Raw genomic sequence first — 26572 nt, 5'->3', positions numbered from 1 at the left:
CTCTACAATAGACAACTTGGGGTCCCAGAAATATCATAAGGGAAAGTCGCTTTCTCTATTCAGTTCAGATCCATCTTCACGCTTGGTGAAAGAAAGAGGAAAGCATGTTAAACCAGATCATAGTTTAAACTTAACACGATTTCTGTACCATAGTGCAGTATTAAGTGTAAAGTAATCAGTATAATAGATATTTTTTTTACATGCATATATAATTTTTAATCAGATCCATTTCAGTGATGTACAAATAACATGTTCCACAGTAGATGTAAAATCATGCAACTATGTGAACAATATTTCCACTAAATGAATACATAAAAATTCTGAATAACTGTGGTCCACTGCAGATTATAACATTTGGACTTTTCCTATGTTCACTACAGAATGCTTAAAACAGTACAAAAAGTAAGATATTGAATTCAGAACTGAAAATAATATACATCAAAATAAAATCAAGCAATAATTAAAAATTTATCTCAGTTGCTGCTCTTTGATAGATTAACCGTAAGTTTATAGTCTTCGTAGCAACATGTGGTCACTGATAATTTTTGGAATGGCTATTTACAAAATACTCACACCCGCCACAAAATACAGAACAGGTACCATTACATGAAAGTTCAGTTTTACAAACATATGAACAAGATACAAATCTCAGCATACAAATGTGAAATTACTTAAAATACAGACATTTGATATGAACACAATGTCAGTCATTGTTGTAAAATTTAACATCTTCATTTTGGAGAACCAATAACACGTTGCTGTCTTCTGCTACGAGGTGTTTCTGAAACAGAGGTACAAAGAGTAACATTAAGAAAACATAAAGATGCACGCGGCCGAACCGCCACAACCCCCCCCCCCCCCCTCCACACACACACACACACACACACACACACACACACACACACACACACACACACACACACACACACACACACACAAAGAAACACAAATTGGCTGCAGTTTAAGCTGCCAAGATAAAAATGTGAGAAAAATCCTTCAGCTGCATTTCCAACAAAATATTTCATATCTCTCGCCCTGAAATCAAACTAGTTGTCATAAAGCATTTTAATAACCAACTAAATCGGATGGGCATTGATTATTCTCTGTCACAAAAGCTGGCCTCAGCTTTCAAATATACTTTACAGAAAGTACAGTCAGTGTAACAAATGCCTTGAGACTTACAAGCTGAGTCCGGAATCATTAATGCATACTGTTGTCTATAATCTCAAAAATTGAAGCACAACAATAACAGCAAGAAGGAGCTTCTGTCAACATCAGAGCTTTCGTTCTGATTTACTAGATTAAATTCAGCTGGCATAAATACAAATAGTATTAAGCAATATATTGACAGTTTATTGTTAATAAAGAATGCAGCTTAAGTTTGTAAGTGTTGCTTCTCTTTTGATGATGTATATATTGACTTTTTCACAACACCCTTCCTTTAAGGGATCCACTGAATGAATAAAAAGTTTGAATTTTTTTAAAACTAAAATTTGATTTACAAAGGCAACAAACTGCGAGAATATGAAGTCAGATACAGGTAGTGACTTAAGGATTATTTAACAAAGACATGGTGAGAACTAGGAAATATATAAATTTTATTTCTCAGGTTTTCTGGGTGTTACTCATTAATCGTGTATTTCTGAGTGTTCTGCTGACTTATTTCCATTGTATGCACAATATTTTGATAAGCGACCTGGCATATTTCTTCCGACTCTGGTTTAAAGAGCTCAAACACTTCCATCTAAGGACAGCCTCAGAGAAGAATTACAACAGCTATGATAGTGTTCCGAAGGAATGGGTACCTTGACCATCAAATTAAAAGGGTGATGCAATCAAAACCAAGAATGTCTGGGAATGGAGTAGAGAGATTGAGGAAGAGAAGCAAAAAATAGCTTATCTAGCTTATGCAGGCCCAGTATCAGTAAGATCGACAGTCTGCTATGAAAACACAGTATTCAGCTTGTTTCATTCTCTTCAACTAAGATAAAAAGTATTCTGTTCAATGTTGAAGACTATCAAGGTCTCTGAAAGCTGGTGTGTACTTGACCCCATGCGAATGTGAATTTCTTACATGGTGCAGACACAACAATAACCAAGGAGAAATGCAAGGATCATCATCAGTGACACGACCAAATAAAAACCAAGCAGATAGCTGTCACCAACTACTGCCTTGGATATACTCATGAAGTGAAATATGATGAGACCAGTACCACATTACAAATGATAAGATTCTAGGATAGCGTAATTAAGGAGTCTATCGAAATAAGTATTTCAGAAAATCTATTAAACAGTGATGGAGGGCTCTCAATTTATTAAAATCTCACTGGGTACCACAAGCTGAGTGTTTGAATCACAGAACATCAGTGTGAGCTCTGAAAAACAAAAAGAGCATCAAAGGGCGTTGTGAGCAAAGAAGACTGCTGGGTCGGTCAACCAAATATTGTGCAAAAATTGAAACCAACTTGGCAGAACACCTGGAAGCACACTATTACGCATACAGATTTAACTAAGGCACTGAGAATCATAAGGGTTCAATGCACAGGAACAAATTTTGAGAAACATAGATTAAAGGAACGATTTAGGAGCATACACGCCTATAGGGGAGTGCTAATTAACAAGAATAACAATAAATAACAGGGAGTGCTGGAAGAGCCATGTGAGCTGGTTTGGAGATATAATTCCTAAAAGCTAACAAATACAGTAAACATCAACAGGTTACTACCTCTTAATTAAGGGGGTCCCCAGCCATGGTAGAGTCTTTGAACAAAGCGGGACTGTGAATGGCACACACGACATTGTCTGGTGGCATGGGAAAACTCACTCCAGTGGCGTGCTTGACAGTAAAGGGGCGCCAAACTGGCTGGGAATAGAATGGTAATAAACCCACCTTTTACTCCTGGCAAATACTGCAATTCACTGCACTGTTTACAAGGTGTATAGCTTTGCTTCCACCACTTGCCGATAGGTGGCGACAAAGGTAAGAAGCAGTCAAAAGAAACAGATTGCAGATGTCAGGCAGTTAGCTTGGACCTTGGTCAACATAACCTCATTCAAACATTAGTTGACTTGTGTCTGCATCATAAGGTTGTTCTTGATTGAAAATGTCAGTTTACGAGCATAATTCTCATAATTTGCCGGAGGTGTTACTGTTTTGTTTCAATATGAAGAAGACAGCAGCTGAGTCTCATGGAATGCTCTCAAGTACGTATGGTAAGAACACTATTAGTGAAAGAATGTGTCTTGAGTGGTTTCAATGCTTCAGGAACGGTGATTTTAATGTTGTAGACTAGCATAGTGGTGGAAGAAAGAATGTTTTTGAAGATGCTAAATTGGAGACATTGGTGAGTGAAGACTCGCATCAAAAGAATTGGTACGATTAGTGGAAGTGACACAGAAAGCCATTTCAAAACATCTTAAGTCTATGGGCATAATTCAGAAAGAAGGAACTTGAGTCCCTGTGAGCTGAAACCAAGAGACATTGGACAGCATTTGTGTGTTCGTGAACAGTTGCTTCAGAGGTAAAAACGGAAGGGATTTCTGCAACGCCTTGTGACCGGAGACAAAAAATGGGTTGATTATGATAACCCTAAATGCAAAAAATCATGGGGATATCCCGATCGTGCTTCCACATCGATGGCCAAGCCGAATATTCACAGCTCCAAGATCATGCTCTGCATTTGATGGGACCAGTTCAGCATCATGTACTATGAGGTGTTAAAACCAAGTGAAACAATCACAAGTGCTCATTATAGAATGCAATTAATGCGTTTGAACAGAGCATTAAAAGACAAACGGCTGCAATACAGCGAGAGGCACGATAAAGTGATTTTGCAGCACGACAACGCTCGACCCCACGTTGCAAAAGAGGTCAAAACATACTTGGAAATGTTAAAATGGGAAGTCCTACCCCACCCACCGTATTCTCCAGACATTGCTCCCTCTGACTATCACCTGTTTAAATCAATGGCACACGGCCTGGCTGACCAACACTTCCGATCTCATGAAGGAGTCACAAATAGGATCATTTCATGGATCCGCTTCAAACGATGAACAATTTTTTCGATGCAGGATTTGTAAACTGCCCGAAAATGGCAGAAATTAGTGGCCAGCAATGGAAAATACTTTGAATGATACATGTGTAACCAATGTGTTTCATTAAAGCTTCAAATTCTGGGGAAAAAACAGTGGAAGCAAAGTTGTACACCTTGTACATCACATCGTGCACAGTATTCCAGGTGCTGATATGCAGAGGACAAATCAGGTGTCCGGAAACAGGTTTTGTAGAGAGCTGTGGCCAATGGGAATACCTTGAGGGAACGCGGTTCGGGATGGTGGCGCAGAAGATGAGGTACATTCCTCTCGTTCACCAAACTGCGACAAAAAGCTGACATTCGACATGGATGTAAAATCCTGCTCTCCATGCCTACTTCGGCGAAGAGTGGCAGACAATGATGTGAGCCACATGGTGTTGAGCAAGAAGAGCTGCCGAGAGCATAGCCGGGAGGTGTTGCCTCATTGAAGCGGAAGAAGAGACTGCTTAAGCGACGGTTTGACAAGGGTGGCAGCCAGAAAGCAAGGTAGTGTAAGCTCTATGTCTGGGGGAAGCGATCAGCTATGAAGCTGGGGGCCGATGGTACCTTGGCTGGCGGACACTTCACTGATCGCTGGTTTCCAGTCGGCACAGCTCGTCATCTGCTGCTACAGGTGGAGACGAATGGAAGGAGCTGCCACAAGATGTTCATGAAAATCAATTTTAGAGACAAACCAAAAGTCTGAATTGTTTTTTAAACAAGTCCCAATATCCTATACTTCCTATGGAAAAATAGTGTACCCACTTTATATTATGAAAAATTAATTAATATTTCTGAATATATTTATTAGTAGTTTTAATTCACAGAATTTTCATATGTGGGATTGTTATAATAGTGTCTTTTGAACTTGTAAAGTTTGTAATTAATGTGAAACTAAAATCAGAACATAAAGAACAGATACTAAATGCAAAACACACACACACACACACACACACACACACACACACACACACACAAAACTATTACATATTCCAACACTTTGTGCTTCTCGTTATCATCATTTTTATTAAGCACTTTCTGTGGCTTGAGATTCAGATAAAACTGCCAATGCACCTGTGATTATAAAGCTTCACATACATGTTGTTGTTGTTGTTGTTGTGGTCTTCAGTCCTGAGACTGGTTTGATGCAGCTCTCCATGCTACTCTATCCTGTGCAAGCTTTTTCATCTCCCAGTACCTACTGCAACCTACATCCTTCTGAATCTGCTTAGTGTATTCATCTCTTGGTCTCCCTCTACGATTTTTACCCTCCACGCTGCACTCCAATACTAAATTGGCGATCCCTTGATGCCTCAGAACATGTCCTGCCAACCGATCCCTTCTTCTGGTCAAATTGTGCCACAAACTTCTCTTCTCCCCAATCCTATTCAATACTTCCTCATTAGTTATGTGATCTACCCATCTCATCTTCAGCATTCTTTGTAGCACCACATTTCAAAAGCTTCTATTCTCTTCTTGTCCAAACTATTTATCGTCCATGTTTCACTTCCATACATGGCTACACTCCATACAAATACTTTCAGAAACGACTTCCAGACACTTAAATCAATACTGGATGTTAACAAATTTCTCTTCTTCAGAAACGCTTTCCTTGCCATTGCCAGCCTACATTTTATATCCTCTCTACTTCGACCATCATCAGTTATTTTGCTCCCCAAATAGCAAAACTCCTTTACTACTTTAAGTGCCTCATTTCCTAATCTAATTCCCTCAGCATCACCCGACTTAATTAGACTACATTCCATTATCCTTGTTTTGCTTTTGTTGATGTTCATCTTATATCCTCCTTTCAAGACACTGTCCATTCTATTCAACTGCTCTTCCAAGTCCTTTGCTGTCTCTGACAGAATTACAATGTCATCGGCGAACCTCAAAGTTTTTATTTCTTCTCCATGAATTTTAATACCTACTCCGAATTTTTCTTTTGTTTCCTTTACTGCTTGCTCAATATACAGATTGAACAACATCGGGGAGAGGCTACAACCCTGTCTTACTCCCTTCCCAACCACTGCTTCCCTTTCACGTCCCTCGACTCTTATAACTGCCATCTGGTTTCTGTACAAATTGTAAATAGCCTTTCGCTCCCTGTATTTTACCCCTGCCACCTTTAGAATTTGAAAGAGAGTATTCCAGTCAACATTGTCAAAAGCTTTCTCTAAGTCTTCAAAGGCTAGAAACGTAGGTTTGCCTTTCCTTAATCTTTCTTCTAAGATAAGTCGTAAGGTCAGTATTGCCTCACGTGTTCCAGTGTTTCTACGGAATCCAAACGGATCTTCCCCGAGGTTGGCTTCTACTAGTTTTTCCATTCGTCTGTAAAGAATTCGTGTTAGTATTTTGCAGCTGTGACTTATTAAGCTGATAGTTCGGTAATTTTCACATCTGTCAACACCTGCTTTCTTTGGGATTGGAATTATTATATTCTTCTTGAAGTCTGAGGGTATATTGAATTTAATTGATGAAAGGAGAAAATATAAAAATGCAGTAAATGAAGCAGGCAAAAAGGAATACAAACGTCTCAAAAATGAGATCGACAGGAAGTGCAAAATGGCTAAGCAGGGATGGCTAGAGGACAAATGTAAGGATGTAGAGGCTTATCTCACTAGGGGTAAGATAGATACCGCCTACAGGAAAATTAAAGAGACCTTTGGAGATAAGAGAACGACTTGTATGAATATCAAGAGCTCAGATGGAAACCCAGTTCTAAGCAAAGAAGGGAAAGCAGAAAGGTGGAAGGAGTATATAGAGGGTCTATACAAGGGCGATGTACTTGAGGACAATATTATGGAAATGGAAGAGGATGTAGATGAAGATGAAATGGGAGATATGATACTGCGTGAAGAATTTGACAGAGCACTGAAAGACCTGAGTCGAAACAAGGCCCCCGGAGTAGACAATATTCCATTGGAACTACTGACGGCCGTGGGAGAGCCAGTCCTGACAAAACTCTACCATCTGGTGAGCAAGATGTATGAAACAGGCGAAATACCCTCAGACTTCAAGAAGAATATAATAATTCCAATCCCAAAGAAAGCAGGTGTTGACAGATGTGAAAATTACCGAACTATCAGCTTAATAAGTCACAGCTGCAAAATACTAACACGAATTCTTTACAGACGAATGGAAAAACTAGTAGAAGCCAACCTCGGGGAAGATCCGTTTGGATTCCGTAGAAACACTGGAACACGTGAGGCAATACTGACCTTACGACTTATCTTAGAAGAAAGATTAAGGAAAGGCAAACCTACGTTTCTAGCCTTTGTAGACTTAGAGAAAGCTTTTGACAATGTTGACTGGAATACTCTCTTTCAAATTCTAAAGGTGGCAGGGGTAAAATACAGGGAGCGAAAGGCTATTTACAATTTGTACAGAAACCAGATGGCAGTTATAAGAGTCGAGGGACATGAAAGGGAAGCAGTGGTTGGGAAGGGAGTAAGACAGGGTTGTAGCCTCTCCCCGATGTTGTTCAATCTGTATATTGAGCAAGCAGTAAAGGAAACAAAAGAAAAATTCGGAGTAGGTGTTAAAATTCATGGAGAAGAAATAAAAACTTTGAGGTTCGCCGATGACACTGTAATTCTGTCAGAGACAGCAAAGGACTTGGAAGAGCAGTTGAATGGAATGGACAGTGTCTTGAAAGGAGGATATAAGGTGAACATCAACAAAAGCAAAACAAGGATAATGAAATGTAGTCTAATTAAGTCGGGTGATGCTGAGGGAATTAGATTAGGAAATGAGGCACTTAAAGTAGTAAAGGAGTTTTGCTATTTGGGGAGCAAAATAACTGATGATGGTCGAAGTAGAGAGGATATAAAATGTAGGCTGGCAATGGCAAGGAAAGCGTTTCTGAAGAAGAGAAATTTGTTAACATCCAGTATTGATTTAAGTGTCAGGAAGTCATTTCTGAAAGTATTCGTATGGAGTGTAGCCATTTATGGAAGTGAAACATGGACGATAAATAGTTTGGACAAGAAGAGAATAGAAGCTTTCGAAATGTGGTGCTACAGAAGAATGCTGAAGATTAGATGGGTAGATCACATAACTAATGAGGAAGTATTGAATAGGATTGGGGAGAAGAGAAGTTTGTGGCACAACTTGACCAGAAGAAGGGATCGGTTGGTAGGACATGTTCTGAGGCATCAAGGGATCACCAATTTAGTATTGGAGGGCAGTGTGGAGGGTAAAAATCGTAGAGGGAGACCAAGAGATGATTACACTAAGCAGATTCAGAAGGATGTGGGTTGCAGTAGGTACTGGGAGATGAAAAGGCTTGCACAGGATAGAGTAGCATGGAGGGCTGCATCAAACCAGTCTCGGGACTGAAGACCACAACAACAACAACAACAACAACAACAACAATCAGGTGTTAGTCTACTTTTTTTTCAGTTATTTGCTAAGCTTAGCCCAGATGATAATTTCAGCCACCTCTAAATGCCATGCCAGTGTCCTTGAACTCAGAAGGTATGGACTTCGGTGACACACAGTTTTATAATTCCTTTAGAAAAGTGAATGTATTATTAATGAGAAGATACTTACCTTTAAGAATGCCTTTCTATAGGCAGTCTGGCAACAATGAGCATTTTCTCCATTATTCATTTTAATTATATTTTCAATTGTGCTATTTTTAATACTTTGATTCAAGTGTCGTATTAGCAGGCTATTGTTTCAATCTTTAACGATTTCTCGAAACCTCAGATAATGTAACACAGCATCAAACAGATTATTTAGCTTTTAGTGAAGAAATAAGCTTGTAATCTTATAGCATCTTTGGTTGACAAGTTTTGTGCATTCAGAGCTCCCATAAAGATAGATGGTTAACTGTGTAATAACATTAATTAAAGCAATATTATATCATAAATAAGTAAATTAATACCTATTGTAAACTATCAATTGAAGGGTTCACTTCTATTTGCATATTTTTTGAAGAAAGAAAACATCTCATAGTCATAAATTTTGGCCTAGATTTTGTTTACATTATTGTGACTAAGTTATGTGATTATTTCAACAAAGTACAGTTTGTGTTGCTAGTATATTATTACACGCTATCCATTTCATTATCTAACAAGCAGCCAAAGTGAAAAGTTTGGTAATAAGTGAAAAATCCATAATTTGTAGACTCGATTTTTTGTTTACTTTCGTTTCCTCACATAAACAATACTCATTCAATTGTTTCTACTTCTACAGAAGTTCTGAATTAGTGCCCAAACTTTCTAAGAAATTTAATGTATTTATTGAGTAGTGTAGGAAGTTTTCTTGTTTAATCTAGATTATAGCTAAAATTTGTTTGCCACGAGTGAGAAGTGTATGACTTGCCGTTGGATTGTTAGTTACGGGTGTTGTGCGAGGTTCGTTGCAGTTTCTTATATGTGGGGGACTGTAGTGGCATGGGAATTGGGGAAATAAACAACCAGTTGTGTAAGGTTTGCTGTAGAGATAGGAAGATAGTGGAACATGAGAAGGTTGCTACCCTGCAGGTGGAACTAGATAAGGCAAAACAAGATCTGGAAATGTTAAGGGGAGAGAAGGGAAAGGAGATGTGGGAGCGACTATAGTTTATAGAAGAAATAGGAATAGGATTTTCTCATACATTTTTGTTATCAATGTGGGAAACTAGTTTGATCTGTTGCCACAGTTGGAAACTGATGAGCCACAAGTATATGTAGCAGTAGACAGGACACAACAAACTTCCAAAAAGTGTTTGAGAAGTAAGAGGCCAGAAATAGTTGTGAAGAAGAAGAAGAAGAAGAAGAAGAAGAAGAAAATTTTCTTGTTAGGCAGTTCACATGGTAGAGATGTTGGCCAACTGTTGACGAATGATCCAAGTCACAAGTTTTTTGAAATCCAGTGGAAGTCCAGGTCAGGTGATGGAGGATGTAAGTTCACTTCACAAAGACATCACAAAAGGGAGACACCAGGGTAAAGTGGGTGGGGCTGGCAACGGCATAGACAGGGTCCTAATTATTCAATTGGGGGTGACAGGTAAAGATAGCTTCAGTATCAAGATATACTGGTGTGGGGCTTGTATCTGTTGTAAGGTGCCATGGCTGACCTCATTTAAACTCTTCTGTTAGGAGAGTTAATTTACCGTATTTACTCGAATCTAAGCTGCACTTTTTTACAGTTTTTGTAATCCAAAAAACCGCCTGCAGCTTAGAATAGAGTGCAAAGCAAGCGGAAGTTCTGAAAAATGCCTTTTTTTTTTTTTTTTTTGTGGTTTTAGGGCGCAAAACTTCTATGGTCATTAGCGCCCAGCCCGTGACGTAGAAAACAGGAAAAAAACGAAATTTAAAATCAGCAGCAATGGAAACAAAGTCAGAAAATTTGAGAAACTAAAGGCAGAAGGAATGCGTAAAAGTCCACTATAGAAAGGGGTTGGTTGTCTCCCAAAAAAAAACTTCAAATGACTGACGTCATTTCACTGTCACTAATAAACTGTAGAACGCGGTCAGCTGAGCGCGTGTCATCTGCTAAAATCGACGATAGATCAGGCGATAGCTGTAGACGGGAGCGTAACGGCTTAAAATAGGGGCATTCAATTAAAAGGTGTCTGACCGTCCACAGCTGAGAGCAGTGGGGACAGAGTGGGGAAGGATCACCGCTTAAAAGATGCCGATGACTAAAAAGACAGTGCCCTATCCGGAGTCGAGCTAAAATTACCTCCTCCCAACGACGCGTTCGGGAGGAAGAGGTCCAAGCGCAAGGAAGGGCTTTCACTTCCCGCAATTTATTGTGGGGAAGTGTTGACCAATGCGCTGAAAAATGTTGGTGGGTGCCGCCACAACTAACTTTTGCCGTCGAATATATGTAGCGCTACACATGCATGCTTTGTAGGCACAAAGATAAATACTGGCACCAAAACCTCTGCGTCAGTAAATAAATTTAAAAAAAGGTGGAAGACGAGCTTTTTTTCTCCGCCCCGAATTTCGACCACTGCATTTTCATACATTATCCAACGAAGTAAATTCCGTATTGTTCATCTTCGAATATAGCAGCCTTTCAATGTACTACGAAAATCCGACTGGCAAGACTGACAAGTGGCAAAGTACCAGGGTTACAAACAACAGAACGGAATTTTTTTAGGGTAGCGAGGGTAGAAACAAGAAATGTCCTGAGGCAGGCTGAAAATGGCATTCATACTGATAAAACAGGCAACCAGAATGCAACTTTTAACATACACCATTCATGCAAACAAACCCTGAGTTGAAAATGGAAGTATTCAAAAACAGACAAATAAATTCAGTTCATCCAGTTGTAATTCAGCTAGCACACAATATCCGTTATCCTTACTGCACCACAATACCCGAGGACTAAGTAGTAAGTTTAAAGAGTTGCTTATTTTTGTTGAAGAGTTACAGTTGCACAACCAGTTGATACAATCTGCTTCTCAGAACATCATGTGACTGCTGGTAAAGACATGTTAAATGTTACAGGATTCAAGTTAGCTTTTTATTTTTACAGAGAAAATATGGAGAGTCCGAGTTGCCACATTTGTCAGAACCTGTTTTAACTTCAAGCATGATATTGATAAATTTTGCTCAGAGCAGCACTTAGAAGTTTGTGCAACAAAAGTATTATGAAATAAGCAGCCTTTTGCAGTAGTAAGTATATACAGAGCAGCTTCAGGGAACTTCAACCTCTTCATAAAACATCTGGAAGTTCTGTTGTCCCATCTCACAGTAAAAAACCGGAAACAGTGTTTGCTCAAAATTTTAATGTGGATTTATTGAAAAGCTCTGTAAGTGAACAATTATTGCAATCAGTAACACTGTAATTCAATTCAATGCCTTCTGTGAACTTTGCAACTAAGGTATGCAAGTGCTCTGAGCCAACTATTGATAATATCTTTGTAGACAAAACTAGGGGAAAAAAAAGTCATATCACAAAACCAATAGTAAATGGGCTATCTGATCATGACTTGCAGCATCTTGTGTTAAATGTTGAAACTTGTAGGATTAAAAATCTATTAAAGCTGAGTGCAGGAGGGTAATAAATCAGTCAAAAACAGAGTTTTCGGACATTGCTCAAAGACATGAACTGGATAGATGTTTACAATACCTCCGACTCAAATGGAAAATACAAAGCATTCATTAATAAATTTACTTCCTCTTTTCAAAATTGTTTTCCCCTAAAGATAACTAAAATCAAACAGAAGCCTAAAAATAAACCATGGCTCACACAAGGAATAAAAAAAGATGTGGGACAAAAAGGAGCCTGCACCTACTATCTAGGAATAGCTCTGATGCTAGCACTATAATGCATCACAAAGAACACTGCACACTATCCAAGCAAATAATCTATAAATCTAAACAGCTTCACTATGAGGAAAAGATAATTACATCAGACAATAAAATAAAAACTATATGGGATATGAAGAAAACAAAGAAAGGTGGAGCCAAAACAGAAGAGGAACAGATAGCTCTAAAAATAAATGAGATGTTCATAACAAGGGCATGTAGTGTTGCAAACCTCATTAACAAGTGCTTCCATTAAATGAAACAACAAGTTTACTGTTACCAGTCACCGTTTTATTTTTTCCACGACGCGTTTCGAAGGTTTAAACCTCCATCATCGGGTGGATTTACATTAGTCAGTATTACATATGTGTGTGTGTTCTGTTACGATTTTGGAGGAACTTGTGGCACTGCCTAGTGGAGAAACAAGACACTATTTCAGAATATGGTTTTGGATTACTTTTGACAAAAAATTAAACTGATATCTAATGGTAAACTTTAATAAGTAAACTAGAGTACCTCCAGTGGTCACAGGTTCCTTTCGCTGTCGTAACACATCACATGTATACTGCCACATTTGTAAACAAATATGGCGTCTGGAATCAGCTGGGTGCAAGGTTCGTATAGCAGAAGAGAAGACATAATCGCAAAGTGCAAAGAATATACATCGTAACAACATTATTACAGAATAATTGTTCAAAGCATTTGGAGGTGTTTGTTTTGCGGTGTCGAATATATGTGTGTGTACTTCAGGTGGTATATAAATCCAATTTTGAAAAGTTAGAACAGCTAAACATTCACACTCGTTTACACCATCAGGTGAAATGTTAAAATTGCTTAAACTTCATACTTGATAATAACAATTAGGTGAAATGTTACAGACTTGAATTACAATGATCATATTGGCTACAGCAGGAAAATCATACATAGATGACACTCTTTGGAGAAAGAAAGAAAGAAAGAAAAAAGAGAGAGAGAGAGAGAGAGAGAGAGAGAGAGAGAGAGAGAGAAAGAGAGGAATGAGTGAGTATATGAGAGCAAACATTTACATGGCAAGGAGTCTTAAGATTACATGTTTAGGCAGCTCATATATGCAACATGTAATCTTAAGACTCCTTGCCATGTAAATGTTTGCTCTCATATACTCACTCATTCCTCTCTCTCTCTCTCTCTCTCTCACTCTCTCTCACTCTCTCTCACTCTCTCTCACTCTCTCTCCAAAGAGTGTCATCTATGTATGATTTTACTGCTGTAGCCAATATGATCATTGTAATTCAAGTCTGTAACTAAGGTTCCATCTTAGGTCCATTGCATTTTCTGGTGTACATTAGTCATGTCTCAATTGTTACAGTGCCAGACACTAAGTTTGTTTTGCTTGTAGATGATAGAAACATTGCAATAAATAGCAAGTCAAATACAGATTTAGAAATGGCTGCTAATAAAATTTTCAATGACAATAAACATTTCAAAGCTGATTCACTGTCATTAAATTTTGCAACAACGCATTACATGCACTTCAGAACCTGTAAGAGATTTCCTTCCAGCAAGTGAATAACATGAAGATATGGAAAACGTTGACAGTGTTAAATTTCTGGGAGTACAACTGCACAATAAATTTAGTTGGGGAAGGGCATACCGTAGGAATGCTGAAGTGCCTACACAAGTCTGTATTTGCAGTGAGAAAGATGTCAGACGTACGAGACATAAATGTAAAAACTTTGCATACTTTCATTCTATTATGTCATACAGGATCATATTCTGGGGTAACTACTCAAACCGAGCAAAAGTTTTTTAGCGTGCATAAGCATGTAATAAGACTCGTTTGTAGTGTAAATTCAAGAACAGCATGTATAAATATGTTCAAGGAACACTGTATTCTGAACACTGCTTTAAACAGAGTTCGAAAGACTTTTTGATAGGAACTTCTACCCTACACATGAGTATCGTAACAGGGGTTGTTAGACCAGCTTACATAAACATGTCTGTCAGATTTCGGTTGTGACAGTATTTGGTCACTATAATCAAGATTAGGCATTTTGTATACAATAAATTTATTAAAAGTTGCATTACTACATTTCATTCTGACCACGTACTAATTCTGTAAACATTAGCAGTTCCAGAATGAGATTTTCACTCTGCAGCGGAGTGTGCACTGATATGAAACTTCCTGGCAGATTAAAACTGTGTGCCGGACTGAGACTCGAACTCGGGACCTTTGCCTTTTGCGGGCCAGTGCTCTACCAACTGAGTTACCCAAGCATGACTCACGCCCGGTCCTCACAGCTTTACTTCTGCCAGTACGTCTCCTACCTTCCAAACTTAACAGAAGCTCTCCTGCGAACCCGCAGGCACACAGTTTTAATCTGCCAGGAAGTTTCATTAGCAGTTCCAACTTACTGTAATGTATTCACATATTTTGACAATCTCCTGACAAATGATCACAGTAGTGAATATTATATTAAAATATTTTGCATTTTTGCATTATATTTTCTAACCTGTTCCACAGCCATGAGAATCGTCTCATTTTTGGGTCTATGGAATGAAAACTGAATCTAATCTAAAATACTTCAGTCTATCAGACAGCTAAACCGTGCAATTCAATGCCTGTTAAACAAAGATTTTAAAAAGCTCAGGACTTGCTTGCTTAGCAGTACAATACCTTTATTTAATATCTTCTTTGGTTTTCCAGTAGCAGAACTGCTGTGCAGAAATGTTGGTGTTTTCCTCAGAAGATCAAACTGTTCGTCTTCCTCAGGGACATCGCCTGATTTCTTTGGTGATTTGCTGTATGTCTTACTAGGTGGTGTAATATGCGGCTCTAAAAGTTAAACAAAAATGGTGTACTCAGGTGATAGTTCATGTACTTGTCACATACATAATGTACAAAATGGTTAATATTTTTCAATGATGGATGGCAATGGACCAAACTTACATGTCACATGCTGTACTATGAAAGTAGGTTTAACTGAGATTCCCCTCATTATTCAGAGGTAAAGACAGGGAACTTAGGACTCATTACATCCAGTCTCAAATTTCTCAGTCAAAGAATAAACTTTCAAAGAGAGTAAGACAAACAGTCTCGTGTGTTCTATGTCTTACAACTTAGCTAATCTACGAAATATGGGATAAGGAAACTTCAAATTTATTAGAAATGAAACAGCATTCCAAGAGTGTCCATAAGACGACAAAATCTGGAAACCTTTCCAATCTTAGTGGATTTTAAGAAAGTAAAAAACTGTCTACCAAATATAATGAGAGGTATGTGTGACTCAGAATCTCTAATACCTCCCTTGAAGCTATTTTATATATACCACAATAAAAATGAAGCAAAAATGTTTGCTACAGTGTAGTTGGCAACTGTCACATGGCTGAAAGCAAATGCTTCAAAATTACTGAAACGTCCCTCTGTTGTGCATAAGGCTCCTGAAGCAGTAAATAAAATTCAGCGAACAGTAATCTAGTAGTCGACAAGTAATTTATTTCTCACGAAAAACTCATTTGCACGATGACACAATCTTCTGGCCAATAATGCCATATAATCATTTCATTTCATTTCAACCAGTTACAACTATGACAAATCAATTCGCAAATTGGATGACATTTTTCATGAAAATAAACGAATAGGGGGAAAAGCCATTAACAATATATAAGGTGGTTAGTGTTTTGAGTGAAAAAGACATACTTTAGGTTACTGTTTATATACAATGCTGGCCATTGCAATTGCAGCACAGAACTAATGCCAAATTTCCAGAAACTGTATTACATGCTTAGATATGCAAATTATTAGCATTTCATCCCAAAGACATGATAGTAAAGCCACCTACATTCTGCGTATAAAGAAAGATTACATAGTGGGTTTGTCATCCAAAAATTGGGTTTGAATGAAGAGTTTACAAGTGAAAAAAACTGTTGTCAGAACACACAGGATGTGTTCTGCAATGAAAGTGTTTTTTCCCCTGACTGGTGGTGGATCTTAATCGACTGAGTAAAAGAATTAAAAGTTGGCAATAACTGTAGATGTAGGGGAAAAAAAGGTTGTTTACTGTGACTATGAGATTAGCACCTAAGTTGTCGTTTATGAAATCTCACATGCATGCGGCCCCTCCCCCCTCACTGTTCATCTCCTCCTCCCCTCTCTCACGGACCATGAGACAAGTTTATTGTTACAATCAATGAAAACTTGATTGGGAACTGAAGTTTCTTAAAACATATGGGGAAATTAGTAGAGATAATTGGTTAGTGATCTCTCCTGCAGCTGAATCTGTGAGGATAGTAGTTTCAATGACAGTATTCTGCATAGTTAAATCTGCCAATATTTAGAATTATGAAGTTTTGCTTGATACAAATTCTGCAGTAGTATTCAATAACATGACAGTAAGCCATACACAGAACTTTTGTATCATACACTCCTGGAAATTGAAATAAGAACACCGTGAATTCATTGTCCCAGGAATGGGAAACTTTATTGACACATTCCTGGGGTCAGATACATCACATGATCACACTGACAGAACCACAGGCACATAGACACAGGCAACAGAGCATGCACAATGTCGGCACTAGTACAGTGTATATCCACCTTTCACAGCAATGCAGGCTGCTATTCTCCCATGGAGACGATCGTAGAGATGCTGGATGTAGTCCTGTGGAACGGCTTGCCATGCCATTTCCACCTGGCACCTCAGTTGGACCAGCGTTCGTGCTGGACGTGCAGACCGCGTGAGACGACGCTTCATCTAGTCCCAAACATGCTCAATGGGGGACAGATCCGGAGATGTTGCTGGCCAGGGTAGTTGACTTACACCTTCTAGAGCACGTTGGGTGGCACGGGATACATGCGGACGTGCATTGTCCTGTTGGAACAGCAAGTTCCCTTGCCGGTCTAGGAATAGTAGAATGATGGGTTCGATGACGGTTTGGATGTACCGTGCACTATTCAGTGTCCCCTCCACGATCACCAGTGGTGTACGGCCAGTGTAGGAGATCGCTCCCCACACCATGATGCCGGGTGTTGGCCCTGTGTGCCTCGGTCGTATGCAGTCCTGATTGTGGCGCTCACCTGCACGGCGCCAAACACGCATACGACCATCATTGGCACCAAGGCAGAAGCGACTCTCATCGCTGAAGACGACACGTCTCCATTCGTCCCTCCATTTACGCCTGTCGCGACACCACTGGAGGCGGGCTGCACGATGTTGGGGCGTGAGCAGAAGACGGCCTAACGGTGTGCGGGACCGTAGCCCAGCTTCATGGAGACGGTTGCGAATGGTCCTCGCCGATACCCCAGGAGCAACAGTGTCCCTAATTTGCTGGGAAGTGGCGGTGCGGTCCCCTACGGCACTGCGTAGGATCCTACGGTCTTGGCGTGCATCCGTGCGTCGCTGCGGTCCGGTCCCAGGTCGACGGGCACGTGCACCTTCCGCCGACCACTGGCGACAACATCGATGTACTGTGGAGACCTCACGCCCCACGTGTTGAGCAATTCGGCGGTACGTCCACCCGGCCTCCCGCATGCCCACTATACGCCCTCGCTCAAAGTCCATCAACCGCACATACGGTTCACGTCCACGCTGTCGCGGCATGCTACCAGTGTTAAAGACTGCGATGGAGCTCCGTATGCCACGGCAAACTGGCTGACACTCACGGCGGCGGTGCACAAATGCTGCGCAGCTAGCGCCATTCGCCGGCCAACACCGCGGTTCCTGGTGTGTCCGCTGTGCCGTGCGTGTGATCATTGCTTGTACAGCCCTCTCGCAGTGTCCGGAGCAAGTATGGTGAGTCTGACACACCGGTGTCAATGTGTTCTTTTTTCCATTTCCAGGAGTGTAGTTGGTCATGGCGACTAGGAAGGAGGTTGTTGGTTTGGAATCTGTCGGACGTTGGGAAAGGTAGTGGTCAATAGTGGTAAGGCCATGGGCATTACGAATGTTATTGTAAAGGGAGGTGGCATCAATAGTGATGAATGAGTAGGGCACTCTGTGGTAAAGGGACAGGAGCTGTGGAGAGTCAGTGGAGGAAATGGGTGGTATGTTTTACGTAGGAGGGTAGGTTCTGAGTAATAGGTTGAAGGTGATGGTCTATGAGAGCAGAGATTCTCTTAATGGGGGCACAGTAAGTAGTAGTAGCTTATCCTGTAGTGAAGTAGAGGTGGATAGTTTCTGTGAATTATTATGTGTGGAGGTTACACTCAACAACCGAGCTAGGCTAATAATTGGTTCCTTTTACCGACCTCCCAACTCAGCAGCATTAGTGGCAGAACAACTGAGAGAAAATTTGGAATACATTTCACATAAATTTTCTCAGCATGTCATAGTCTTAGGTGGAGATTTCAATTTACCAGATATAGACTGGGACACTCAGATGTTTAGGACGGGTGGTAGGGACAGAGCATCGAGTGACATTATACTGAGTGCACTATCCGAAAATTACCTCGAGCAATTAAATAGAGAACCGACTCATGGAGATAACATCTTGGACCTACTGATAACAAACAGACCCGAACTCTACGACTCTGTATGTACAGAACAGGGAATCAGTGATCATAAGGCCGTTGCAGCATCCCTGAATATGGAAGTTAATAGGAATATAAAAAAAGGGAGGAAGGTTTATCTGTTTAGCAAGAGTAATAAAAGGCAGATTTCAGACTACCTAACAGATCAAAACGAAAATTCCTGTTCCGACACTGACAATGTTGAGTGTTTATGGAAAAAGTTCAAGGCAATTGCAAAATGCGTTTTAGACAGGTACGTGCCGAGTAAAACTGTGAGGGACGGGAAAAACCCACCGTGGTACAACAACAAAGTTAGGAAACTACTGCGAAAGCAAAGAGAGCTTCACTCTAAGTTTAAACGCAGCCAAAACCTCTCAGACAAACAGAAGCTAAACGATGTCAAAGTTAGCGTAAGGAGGGCTATGCATGAAGCATTCAGTGAATTTGAAAGTAAAATTCTATGTACCGACTTGACAGAAAATCCTAGAAAGTTCTGGTCTTAAGTTAAATCAGTAAGTGGCTCGAAACAGCATATCCAGACACTACGGGATGATGATGGCATTGAAACAGAGGATGACACATGTAAAGCTGAAATACTAAACACCTTTTTCCAAAGCTGTTTCACAGAGGAAGACCGCACTGCAGTTCCTTCTCTAAATCCTCGCACAAACGAAAAAATGGCTGACATCGAAATAAGTGTCCAAGGAATAGAAAAGCAACTGGAATCACTCAACAGAGGAAAGTCCACTGGACCTGACGGGATACCAATTCGACTCTACACAGAGTACGCGAAAGAACTTGCCCCCCTTCTAACAGCCGTGTACCGGAAGTCTCTAGAGGAACGGATGGTTCCAAATGATTGGAAAAGAGCACAGGTAGTCCCAGTCTTCAAGAAGGGTCGTCGAGCAGATGCGCAAAACTGTAGACCTATATCTCTGACGTCGATCTGTTGTAGAATTTTAGAACATGTTTTTTTGCTTGAGTATCATGTCACTTTTGGAAACCCAGAATCTACTATGTAGGAATCAACATGGATTCCGGAAACAGTGATCGTGTGAGACCCAACTCGCTTTATTTGTTCATGAGACCCAGAAAATATTAGATACAAGCTCCCAGGTAGATGCTATTTTTCTTGACTTCCGGAAGGCGTTCGATACAGTTCTGCACTGTCGCCTGATAAACAAAGTAAGAGCCTACAGAATATCAGACCAGCTGTGTGGCTGGATTGAAGAGTTTTTAGCAAACAGAATACAGCATGTTGTTATCAATGGAGAGACGTCTACAGACGTTAAAGTAACCTCTGGCATGCCACAGGGGAGTGTTATGGGACCATTGCTTTTCACAATATATATAAATGACCTAGTAGATAGTGTCGTAAGTCCCATGCGGCTTTTCGCGGATTATGCTGTAGTATACAGAGAAGTTGCAGCATTAGAAAATTGTAGCGAAATGCAGGAAGATCTGCAGCGGATAGGCACTTTGTGCAGGGAGCAGCAACTGACCCTTAACATAGACAAATGTAATGTATTGCGAATACATAGAAAGAAGGATCCTTTATTGTATGATTATATGATAGCGGAACAAACACTGGTAGCAGTTACTTCTGTAAAATATCTAGGAGTATGCGTGCGGAACGATTTGAAGTGGAATGATCATATAAAATTAATTGTTGGTAAGGCAGGTACCAGGTTGAGATTCATTGGGAGAGTCCTTAGAAAATGTAGTCCACCAACAAAGGAGGTGGCTTACAAAACACTCGTTCGACCTATACTTGAGTATTGCCCATCAGTGTGGGATCCGTACCAGGTCGGGTTGACGGAGGAGATAGAGAAGATCCAAAGAAGAGCGGCGCATTTCGTCACAGGGTTATTTGGTAACCGTGATAGCATTATGGAGATGGTAATAGACATCGTCCCGAACGAGCAACATGACCCCACCATGAGCTGGGATACCGTCCACAGGGGTGAGGTCATACCGCTCCGAGGTATAGTGGGTAAAGGCAATACGGTCAGTCGGGCGCAACTTGGTTTCCTGGAGACCTAGGACGAGTGGAAAGTGCAGGCGGAGGAGCAGTTGTAATTCCTTCCGATTAGATCGAATACCTCTTATGTTCTAATGTAACAAGGCCATCGCTAGTCAAAAAGTTGGGGGAACGAGACGGGGAAGAGCTGGTCACTTCGACGGCCGCGGAGGGCCAGGTTGCGAGGGAACAACGCTACAACCGGCGGGAGGCGGATCCGGTTCCATCGAGTCGTCGCCAGCTGCGGCCGCTGTCCCTGGTTGTGTAGGTGGGGCAGCATCATTTGCCGACGAGAGGTCAGCTGAGTGCCTGGCAGCAGAGCGTCCCGGCGAAACTGAGGACGGCTGGGAACAGCGATTCACGGATGGAGCGTCAGACGAAACGCGCCGGGGTGGAGAGGGGGATAGAGATTTCTTCTTGGAGGCCTTCTTGGAAGGCCGAGGAGGCACAGGGATGGTGGGCTGGACCCGAAGAAGGTCCTCACGCGCTGGGTCCGCTTTGGAACGCCGGACCTCGGAAGCTGGGGTCCGGAACGTTTCCCCGATGGACGCCTGAGAAGAGGATCGCTTCTCAGGTGGCGGGGGGAGAAGAGGAGGAGGAAGGGTGGCCCCTGGGGCAGAGGGGGTGGGGGCCTCGGGGGAGGAGGATTTGGAAGGGAGGGATTTGGGAGGCGGAGGCAGAGCCCCCTGATGGGCGGAGGAGGCGGAGGGGGGACAGGATAGGGGTGAGGATACCGCGGAAGGAGTGGACACAACTGAGGCAAACGAAGTGGTCAATGGCACGGGATGGAGGCGGTCATACTTCTTCTTGGCCTCAGAATAAGAGAGCCGATCCAAAGTTTTGATTTCTTGTATCTTCTTCTCCTTCTGATATGCGGGGCAGTCTGAGGATCTAGGCGAGTGGACGACAGGACAATTAATGCACCGAGGTGGTGGGGTGCATGTATGTGCCTCACGAAGAGGACGTCCACAATCGCCACAAAGGGGCTCAGCCTCACACCGTGACGACATGTGCCCAAAGCGCAAACACCTAAAACAGCGCATAGGAGGCGGGACGTAAGGTCGCACGTCGCACCGGTAGCACATCGCCTTTACCTTCTCCGGGAGAACGTCCCCCTCGAAGGCGAGGATAAAGGCCCCGGTGTCGATGCGACGGTCTTTGGGGCCGCGCTGGACTCGCCGGACGAAATGCACGCCGCGGCACTCCAGGTTGGCCCTGAGCTCCTCATCAGATTGTAGCAGGAGGTCACGATGAAAAATAACTCCCTGCGTCCTATTTAGTGCCAGATGTGGGACAATGGATACTGGGATGTCCCCTAGGTGGTCGCACGCCTGGAGCGCCGCCGACTGTGTGGCGGAGGTGGTCTTGATAAGAATGGACCCTGAACGCTTCTTGCTGAGAGCCTCGATTTCCCCGAAGACGTCCTCAATGTGCTGAACAAAGAACATGGGCTTGGAGGTGGCGAACGTCCCCCCATCGGTTCGAGAACAGACCAAATAGCGGGGGAAGTACTTCGCCCCAAAGCCAGCGGGCCTGTCCCTCCTCCCATGGAGTGGCCAAGGTGGAAAGGGCAGGAGAACCAGAACTAGAAACGGTACCTTTTCTTTTGAAAGACTCAGCCGCAGAGCGACCTGATACGTGTTGACGTTTCATCTGCGAAACGTCCGCCCCGATACCACCCACTCCGACCAGGGGCTCTCCCCACGGGTGCCACCCAGCCGCAGCAAGGGCCACCTGGCAGGATGACCATTGCCGGGAGTCCTGATGCCCCAAGGAGAGGGGCATCTACTCCTTGGCCGACATGGGGAGGGTGCAGCTCAGGTATCGGCAGTACGATCCCTGTGTTGTCAGGGGGCTACAACCTAGAGGGTACATGACGACCCCACCACAACGGGCTGGCTACCGTGCTGGATTTCTGGTGCCATGGAAAGTCCATCATGATCGCTGGTGCAGATGGAGATGCACTATGGGTGTAACTTGGACAACCCATCAGGCGTTTAGTCGCAATTTGAGGAATAGTGGATATGGTTACAACACCGGTGCAATGCTGAGTGCCAAGGTCTTAGTGCACTTAGGACCAGTGGGACACCACCTAAGGTGTCCTTCCCCAAAAGGCTCGTACTTCTGTAGAATTTTGAAAAATGGAGGTCAAACCCCAAGGGGGACCATCACATAGAAGGCCGAAACGGTTGAAACTCCTTTTAGTCGCCTCTTACGACAGGCAGGAATACCTCGGGCCTATTCTTACCCCGGACCCGCAGGGGGGTTGCTCATCATTGTGGGATCCGTACCAGATCGGGTTGACGGAGGAGATAGAGAAGAGCTAAAGAAGAGCGGCGCGTTTCGTCGCAGGGTTATTTGGTAACCGTGATAGCGTTACGGAGATGTTTAGCAAACTCAAGTGGCAGACTCTGCAAGAGAGGCGCTCTGCATCGCGGTGTAGCTTGCTCGCCAGGTTTCGAGAGGGTGCGTTTCTGGATGAGGTATCGAATATATTGCTTCCCCCTACTTATACCTCCCGAGGAGATCACGAATGTAAAATTAGAGAGATTAGAGCGCGCACGGAGGCTTTCAGACAGTCGTTCTTCCCGCGAAAGGAACAGGAAAGGGAGGTAATGACAGTGGCACGTAAAGTGTACCTCTGCCACACACCGTTGGGTGGCTTGCGGAGTATAAATGTAGATGTAGATGTAGTGAAGGTGGCATTGTAAATTTCACGATTCAAAGATTGGATGGAGGTGGCCGTGCCTCCTCTGCTTGTTTGCGGGGGAGGAAGACAGGGTGGTAATGGACAGAGCTCGAAACTTCCGCGAAAAGGCAGCCGAAGGCATTTGAGAGATCCTCAGGATCCACAAGGACTTCATTCGCTACAGTCAGGCCAGAAACCGGGGAGTGAACCTTGGTGCAAGATAGCTGGCGCAGGCTACCCTAGACAACCGAACGAGGAGTAAAACTGTTGAATGAGCTGGTGAAAGCCACCCAGCAAGCCTTTTTGCTTTCTTTGATAACACGACGACATTGTGCACGGAGTCGTTTGTAACTGATATAGTTCGCCATCGTAGGGTGGCGTTGGAAGGTGCGTAAAGCACGTCGCCGAGCATGAATAGCGTCGCTGCAAGCTGTAGTCCACCAGGGGACTGGGACTCGATGTGGAGAAGAGGAAGTACGAGGGATGGAATATTCAGCAGCAGTGAGAATAACGTCCGTGAGGTATGTGACCTGACTATCACAGCTGAAGTTTTGATCATGGAAGGTAGCCAGAGAGGTGAAAATGCCACAGTCGGCTTTGGAGATGTTCCAGCTAGTGGAACGTGGAGAAGGGGTGTGATGCAGGAGACTGATTACGCAGGGGAAATGGTCGCTCGAATACGTGTCAGACAGAGCATACCACTCGAACCGACGTGCAAGCTGGATAGTGGATATTGATAGGTCCAAGTGGGAATAGGTATGCGTTGTGTCCGAAAGGAAGGTAGGTGCACTGGTATTTAAGCAGACTAGATTGAGGTGGTTGAAAAGGTCTGCCATGAGGAAGCCTCTCTGGCAGGATGCTGGAGAGCCCCAAAGGGGATGGTGGGCATTAAAGTCTCCAATCAACAAAAATGGTGTAGGAAGCTGAGCAATCAGTTGTATCGTGTCTGCCCTAGTAAAGACAGATGATGGAGTGTAAACAGTACAAATGGAAAATGTGAAAGTGGGGAGAGTAATTCGGACAGCAACTGCCTGCACATCTGTGTGCAATGCGATTGGATTGTAGTAGACATCACCCCGAACCAGCAACATGACCCCTTCATTGAGCGGGAATACCTGCCGCAGGGGGTAGGTCTAAACGTATGGAGGTAAGGAGTGCCAGGTCAATACGATCGCATGGACGTAACTTCGTTTCTTAGAGACCTACGACAAGCGGGCAGTGCATCCGAAGGAGCAATTTTAGTTCCTCTCGGTTGGACCGAATGCCGTGAATATTCCATTGAAGAAGTGCCATTATGAAAACAAAAAGAAAAAGAAGAAACAAGAAAGGGTCACCTCGATGGCCACTGAGGGTTTGGCTTCAAGGGAGCACTGCTGCTGTAATCGATAGATGGTGAGTCATAGTCCATCAACTCAACAGTTGCGTCTACCACCTTCCTGAACTGGTCACGAGGTGGCAGCTTCCTCCGCCCGTGAAAGGCCATATGATCGGCTACCAGCGGCGCGGCCTGGTGAAACTGAAGATGGCCGGGACGACAACCGCTGGGTGGCGCAGGAGAAGAACTGCTCCTCAGCGGGGATGGAGAACTCTTTTTTTCTATGAGCCTTCTTTGAAGTAGTACGTTTTGTCGAAAGAACAGTAGATGGCTGTGAAGTTTGTGTACGCAAGAAATCTTCACGTGTCTGTTCTTTTTTGAAGGTCCGAGCATCTTATTTAGAGGTCCTCATCTTAGCTGTAGCAGATGATGATGTTTGAGCCTTAGAGTTGGTGGGAGGAAGAGGAGACATTGATCGGGCGATCTTAGCACTGGCCGATCTGACGACCGAATCGCCAAATGTTAGATCGCATGTCTGTGTAGCTACCTCCCTGGTAGGCGGAGGAGAGGCGAGAACAGCATTGTATTTACCTGCTGGAAGCACAGTGGGCTTTCTGCTACTGAGTAACTTGCGAGCAGCCGAGGTCGACACCTTCTCTTTCACTCGAATTTCCTGTATACTTTTCTCATCTTTGTAGACAGGGCAGTCGCGATAGGAGGCAGCATGGTCACCAATACAGTTGATGCAATGAGAGGACGGAGGTGGACAGTCACCCTCATGGGCGTCCCTGCCACAGGTAACGAATGCATTTAGCCGCACTTCAACAAGACTGCTGTGTATGGTTAAACCGCTGACATTGGGAACACCTTGTAGGGATGGGTACATAGGGCCGAACAGAAATGATCTCATACCCCACTTTAATTCGTGAAGGCAACTGCACATTGTTGAATGTCAGGAATATGGTTTGGGTCGGTATGAGGTCCTTGTTGACCCTTTTCACGACCCGATGGAAGGCTGTCACTGCCTGATCAGAGAGGAAAGACAGAATCTCCTCATCAGTTGGTCCGTCAAGTGATCTGGTATACACCACGCCACGCGACGAATTCAAGGTGTGGTGGGCCTCCACCTGTACAGGAAATGTGTGTAAGAGAGTGGCTCGAAGTAATTTTTGGGCCTGGAAGGCGCTCTGTCTCCAACAGCAAGGGACCGTTGCGCAATCAAGTGCAAGATTTCACTGGTCCTGCAATCGCATCTACACCCTTCTGAATGATGTAAGGGTCTACTGCTGAGAAATGGTGACCATCAGATCTTGTGACAACAAGAAACTTCGGTGTTGGTGGTAGACTTTTCGGAACAGGAGTTTCAGATTACCAGTGTCTCCAATGGCGCGTTCCTTCCTTGTGGGGGGCCTCTCAGAGGACACTCCCACCTTACGTGATTGGTCACACCTCCCGAGAAATGGACGGAGGAACCAATCGGCACGTTCGGAAGGTAACAGCTCACGCAATCACCCCTCCCTGGGCCTGCTCTTTACCAGGGGGTACGTGCGTGCCTTACTTGTCTACCCAGGGCAGGGAATTACGTGTTACCCCATTACAGGCTACGCATGCGCATGCATGGGTCGGCCTTCAGACACGCACAGAGAGGAAAGAGAGAGAGGGATAGAGAGGGGTAGAAGAAAGAATCTCAAACACCGAAGTGGAGAATAAGACACGGAAAAGAAGGCAAGGAGAAT

The 26572-nt window shown here is 43.0% G+C and overlaps 1 protein-coding gene across 2 annotated transcripts in view; it reads right to left on the bottom strand.

Annotated features, from left to right (window-relative positions):
• Window positions 1–205: 205 nt before the first annotated feature.
• Window positions 206–26572, bottom strand: part of LOC126475072 (disks large-associated protein 5-like) — a 138083-nt gene continuing 111716 nt past the window's right edge. The window contains exons 10-12 of one of the 2 annotated variants that reach the window (XR_007586651.1): window positions 14982–15140; window positions 4641–4727; window positions 206–781 (exon numbers count right to left, since the gene is read on the bottom strand). Coding sequence is in view for 1 of the 2 variants with exons in the window: in XM_050102631.1 (XP_049958588.1) it covers window positions 732–781; window positions 14982–15140 (209 nt within the window). In the remaining variant the exon portion in view is untranslated. The remainder of the gene's footprint in view (window positions 782–4640; window positions 4728–14981; window positions 15141–26572) is intronic. The other variant, XM_050102631.1, reaches the window with a different exon arrangement.

Source organism: Schistocerca serialis, chromosome 4 (assembly GCF_023864345.2).
Source record: "Schistocerca serialis cubense isolate TAMUIC-IGC-003099 chromosome 4, iqSchSeri2.2, whole genome shotgun sequence".
Classification (NCBI taxonomy): Eukaryota; Metazoa; Arthropoda; class Insecta; order Orthoptera; family Acrididae; genus Schistocerca; species Schistocerca serialis.
Note: the sequence above shows the minus strand (reverse complement) of the source record. Positions and strands in the feature narration are given on the sequence as shown.